The following is a 5,842-nucleotide window of genomic DNA, read 5'->3' on the forward strand; positions in this document are numbered from 1 at the left end:
TGCCCCTGAGATGGAGCCTCGTATTTAATAAGGCTAAGTCTTGTTCAGATTAGAGCAAGACCATTCCTATTCCACTATCACTGAAACTTCAGCAGCAGTCCTGGATCTCTCTCTGGCACAGGCAGCCCTTCTGACATTTTTGCAGAAAAAGATAGTGTACGCAAGCCAACTTCAGGTTCAGGAGATAGGAGACCCAGGTTCAAGTCCCCATCTGATCCCACCCAGTTAAGTGATTTGGACTTGAGTTTCCTACATCCTAGACAATCATTATGACCATCATGCCCATGGCTTTTTCTACAGTAGCTTTCTCACTGTCTCAAAAAAAAAATGCTATCCTCTACTTAAGAGAGCTTTGCCAACACGGGTTGAATCCAAACTGATAGCACTTGCAGTGAAAAAGTTTAAGTTTTGATTATGTTTCTTTTGCCAGAATAGTTTGGTTGAACATTTTCTGACCATCCCTACTTAAGAACAAGGGTGCTGAAAAAAAAAGTGCTTAGATAAAATCCAGAGGAGGTAGCTTGGTGTTGCCTGCCTCTGTGTTGTGAGCTATAGAGTGGGGGGGGGGGGGGGGGGGTGAAAAGCTGCTGATGGATTCATGTTGTGCAAAAATATCAGCTTTTCCTGTGAAAGTTTCCAGCCTTGGTGGCTTGGGGAGATAAAAAGAGCTTAAATGTATGATCCTTTAAAATATGGTGACACGGCACTTGGGTGCTGTGAGATCTTTTTAAGGATGTCACACAATATTAGCACTGTTAGGTGTGCAAACACCTACCTATGATTCACAAGATCATCATGGACTACCATTGGTCTTGGGAGACCACGGAGATTGCACCTTTTGCTGGATTACTGGGTACCACCACAGCTTCTTAAGAGGCTGAGGAGTCCTCCGGCAAGTTGCACGTGCAAACTCAGTTGAGTTTGCAGTGGCCTGCTGAGTACCGTTTTGCCCTGCCTGCCTTTGACATCTCACTTCTAGCTCATCACTGACCTTCCCCATCTCGAAGAGGCATAGGCCTTGATTCATGGTGGCTTTCCACTTGCAGCAGTCTGAAGTGATTGATTTCCAGTGTTGGCCATCAATGAGCAGCTCGCAAAGGATTTTCTTGCAGACATCAACAAAACAGAGTTTGCGCCATCCAAGTGGATGTTTGCTGGCGGCCAGCTCGCCATAGAGTATGTCCTTGGGGATTCAGCCATCGCTCATACAATTCGCATGTCCTAACCAACAGAGACATCTTTATCTCAGGATCATGAACATATTGGATACCTTGGCCCCTTCCAGGACAGTGAAGTTGGAGATTATCACGCCATGTTATGCCCAGGATACATGGAAGATGGAAATGGATGGAAACTGATGCACAAGACAATCCCAGACTTTTCCGATAGGAATCCAGTGTGTCAAAACCATCTGACCTTGTGGGCTTTGAGGTTTTTTGCAGCAGAAGAATTGCTATTTTTCCATAGAGGGGGGAAGGAAAGAGTGAAAACTCAAAGCTGGCATTTTCTGGGATGCCTCGAGTCTAAGGAGGTTGAGAACTTGAGCAGAAATCAATAGTCTCATGGTCTCTGCTGAAATGTTTGAAATTTTTGTGTTGGTCAGCTTCTCTGGGCCTCACTTGCTTCTTCAGGTTTATCTTATGTTTTTTTCCTACATACTTGAGGCAACTGTCTTCCACCTTCCTGTAGCTTTCTTCTGGCTGTGCTTGACTATCATCTGAATAAGGCCCTGCCCTTCTTGTTGGAGCAAGAGGAAGGTAACACAAAGAACAGGGACGTAAGCCAAGTGTCAGAGCTGTCCTAGGGTTGTTGGTTGTAGCCGTGTTGGTCTAAGGACGTGGGCAGATGTAGTCCTTTGAGTAAACATGTTATCTTTTATTAGACCAACTGAATAGTTGGAAAAATTGTTCTTTGCAAGCTTTCAGCCACACCCTTCTTCAGGCAGAGGGAGGGTTTGCTGGTGTTTGCGTGCTCCCATGGGTGGAATAGGAGCCAAAAATAGAGCTGGTCCAGCCACTTGTGTCACCTGCAAAATGATCTGCGCAAGGGTCTCTCTGGGGATCGAGCAGAAAGACGAGACTTCCCTAGACAGCGGATTTAAAGTGCATCCAGATGAAGCTGGTCTGCTAATAGGTCTGCTTTAGTGATTGGATAATCATAATGAGGAAGTTCTTCCTAATCTCCAGCCTAAATTTCCTCTGTTGTAGTTTGAAGCCATTGATCCTAGTCCCGCTCTGTGGCTACAGAGAAAATGCATGGGATATGTGCCCATATACAGTGGTATTGGAGAAAACTAGCAATTAAATTCAGCTAGTGCTTCTGTTTCCCATTCAGTTGGCAACACCACTGCTCGGGATCTACAGGGAGGCCTAGTTTAATAGCCCATGCGCTGGAAAAGCGGAGCTGCTGGATACGGGAACGTCCCTGTCCGACCAAGAGAAAACATAAGATGGCAGTGTTGAGGCAGGAAATCCTGAACTGTTTGCTTTAAAGCTGCTTCTGATAACTCCTAGTTTATGGCCTTCCTTCACTCCTGGGAGGGGCTGTTTTCTATTATGTACGGAGTGAAACACAAGCCATGTTTTGCATCTGGTATTTAGTTTAAGCTGTACTTTGCTTCCTTTCCAGACCTGAAGAAGGGCACTTTGCACCTGAAAGCTTGTCTAACATCTCTCCCAACTGTATGGTTGGTCTAATAAAAATATAGCACCCCCCAAAAAAACCCTTATTCAGTGCCAACTAAGTTGTCTATCATTTGTCAACCTCTACGTGGATTAAATCCTTACTGACCTTAGGGAGTCCTACTTCTCTTTCCAAAACCCTGTAACAGCTAACATCCCAGTCTGTTCATTAGAGTTTGTGTTAATTGATCTTTTCTATGTTTTTCACGGGTAATAACTCTATACCATTTGAGTCCGTGGGGTGAATGTAATGGATGACTATTTGTGTCGAGCTTATGGCACATAAAGGCTGTTTGCAGGACAGCTTGCATTTCTCCAGCGAGAAGCTCTTGCAGGAGAGTTGTAGGGGACTGAAGCCACTACTACAATGACTGAAAAATGGGTAGACTTTCTGGGATGAGTTGGGAGCCCTGTCCTCTTGCTACTTATTGACCTTCTCGTGAGAATCTGTCCAAGATGCTTTGGCAAAAATACTGCTCCAGTTAGACGTGATGCCAGGTGACAAGGCAAAGTGAGAGCAGGTTAACATGAGCAGAGTACATGTGATGAATCTCTTTCAGTTTGGGGGGGAATATTTCCTGGGTTAGGTCTGTTACCTATAGTCCCTCAAACTGAACAAAATATACTGTGAAGCTGGTTTGCTAGGCAATGCTGCCTCTATTCTTGATCATAGGAAAGGGACTTTACAAGGTCATCTAATCCAGGCCCCTGCTCAAGGCAGGACCATCCCAGACTAATCCATCCCAGACAGCAGGGTAGTTTTGCACCTTGTAGACTAACAAAACCTGAGATGTAAACTATCCCAGCCCAAGTATCTGTCTAACCTGCTCTTAGGGGTAGAGTTGCCACATCTCTAGGCAGCCTGTTTCACTCTCGGAGTCAGAAAGCTCCTCCTAGTCTCCAACCTAAATTTCTTCTTGTGGCCATTTCTCCTAATTCTGTTCCCTGCAGCCCCAAAGAAACCCCCATCTCCATCCTCTCTGTAATTGTCCTTCCGGTTTTTGAATACTATTATCAAATCCCTCCTCCACACTAAATAACCCCACCTCTTTCAGCTTTTCCAGCCTCCACAATCATTTTTGTTGCTCTCCACTGGACTCTTTCCAGTCTGCCCCCATCCTTCTTGAAGCATGGGGCCAAGAATTGGTCTTGGTATCCCAGGTGGGGCCTTACCACTGCTGAATAGAGCAGGAGGAACCGGTGCCGTTGTTTTGCCAGTGACACCTCTGTTAACACAGTCCGACATTGGGGACCTTTTTGCAACCAGATCATGCTGGCTTGTGCTCAGCTCGTGGTCTGCTGTGATCACCAGGTCCTACTCTGCAGCGCTGCCACCCAGCCAGTCATTCCCTAGGCTGTGGTGGTGCCAGCAATTATTCTGTCCTAAGTGTAGGACTTTGCACTTGTCTTTCTTCGATCTCATCTAGTTAACAAAGAACCATTTCTTTTTTCAGTCTAGCCAGGTCATTCTGGATCCTATCCCTGCTCTCCAGAGGGTCTGCAACTCCACCCGGCTTGGAGGCAGCCACAAATTTGCTAAGTGCTCGCTCAATCCCATCCTCCAAATAATGAATGAAGATCAATATCAATTAATGAAGATCGATTAAACAATATCAGGTTCAGGAAAGACCCCCTCCCACCTAGATATAGGGCCGTTGATGACTATTTGTTGAGCATGATGTTCCACCTAGTTATGTATCTACCTTACAGTATTTTCATCCAGATGATGTGTCCTTAGCTAGTTATCGAGAAGGTTTGTGGGAGTCAGTGGAAAAAGCCTTGCTGAAGCTGTGGTATATCAATCCGCCGATCTCCTTGCAGTGAGGGGCATGGGGGGGAAAATGCTGCCCATCCCAAACAGTCAAATAGGGAACTGGAGCTCCCCAAACTATGAGATCATTAAATGTGGGTTTTTTGGTTTGCCATGAGGCTCTGAAGTCAACTGTTGGATCTCTTTCAAGTTTTTCCTTTGCAGTCCCGAGATTTTCATGGCAACACATGTTTCAGTGTGCGCTATGGCTTTGACAAAATCCTGTTTGGAGATTCTGGGAAAGCAGTTTTCTATACAGAAGGATAATGGCGAAGACTTGCTACTTCCTTCCTCCTTCCTATCAAACATCTCCTGGGGAGGTGGCCTGCCATGAAGCCATCTAGAAGACAAGCCAGTTTGAAGCCCTGCCTTTGCCCCCTTGAATTTACTCTCCACAAAACGGCTTTGATTTTATTTTATTTTTTGATGCCTCTCAGTTCGCTGGTGGAGAAACCTCCTGTCAGAATTGTTGCAGCCTTCCAGCTGGTGCAAAACAACAGCCCACATCTGTACGCTATAAATATTACTGAAGGGCATCAAGAGAAATAGGGGAGGGTTGTCTGGCAAGTAGATCTTGGCTGATGCCATAAGACCCTTGTTGTGCTTTCCCTGCCACAGGCTGCTTGTGTGACCATTGGTGAATCACTTAGCTTTTCCTGTAAATTAATTCCTGGACCCCAGACCCCAGGCTGCTGTCTCTGGATGTCCACAGCATCCATTCAGGCATGTTTTTGTTCTGTTCCTTCTGTAGACACAGTTTCTCTTTAAATTCTGTATTGCTGGGTTTTTTTTTTAAAAGCAGCTTCAGTGTAAAGTTGCTTGTTTAAACATTAATGCAGATTCCTGCCAGGATCTGGCAGCCTGCCTACAGCTTCCATGCCAACCAGGAATGTTTTTTTCAGTGCACCTTCCTTTTTTTTTTTTCTTTCAGTTTTAAACCTAGTCCATAAAGCAGCTGAAAAGTTAGAACGGGCAGCTTCCAGCAACAACCTCTCCCCTGCTCCCGCTGGGTTTCGGGCTGATGACATAAACCATGGTAAGGCAGGCGTCTGATGCTGGGGGCCAGGGTGTGATCGGGGGGCAGGAGAGGCGAGGGGGGGGGGACGTGGTGCGTGGCCACAGGGTGCTGCACAGGGAGCGGGGTGAGCAGGCTCCACCCCGTGCGGCCCCCTACGACTGCCCCACCGAGAACAACTGCCAGCTGCGGCCTGTGCGTGGATGGCCTGCCACCGGCCTTGGGCATGGGAAGCTCCCATGCGGAGCACCTCCCGTACCCCCCACCACGTGGCCACAAGCCATGCCCCCCGCGCGAGGAGTGCCTGCTGGCTGTGGCCACGGGGCATGTGGGGAG

At 46.9% G+C, this 5,842-nt stretch overlaps 1 protein-coding gene across 2 annotated transcripts in view; it reads left to right on the forward strand.

Moving 5' to 3' along the window:
* The window catches only part of ALS2CL (ALS2 C-terminal like), a 127,429-nt gene that overhangs the window by 30,242 nt on the left and 91,345 nt on the right, over positions 1-5,842 (forward strand). Inside the window, exon 1 of one of the 2 annotated variants that reach the window (XM_019508033.1) lies at positions 5,428-5,527. The exons of the other annotated variant lie outside the window; for it this stretch is intronic. Coding sequence (XP_019363578.1) covers positions 5,525-5,527 — 3 coding nt within the window. The 5' untranslated portion in view covers positions 5,428-5,524. Of the gene's footprint in view, positions 1-5,427; positions 5,528-5,842 lie in introns of those variants that run through there. 2 annotated transcript variants of the gene reach the window in all.

The sequence above is a fragment of the Gavialis gangeticus genome, unplaced genomic scaffold, assembly GCF_001723915.1.
Source record: "Gavialis gangeticus isolate Ggan-Ray unplaced genomic scaffold, GavGan_comp1, whole genome shotgun sequence".
In the NCBI taxonomy this organism is placed as follows: Eukaryota; Metazoa; Chordata; order Crocodylia; family Gavialidae; genus Gavialis; species Gavialis gangeticus.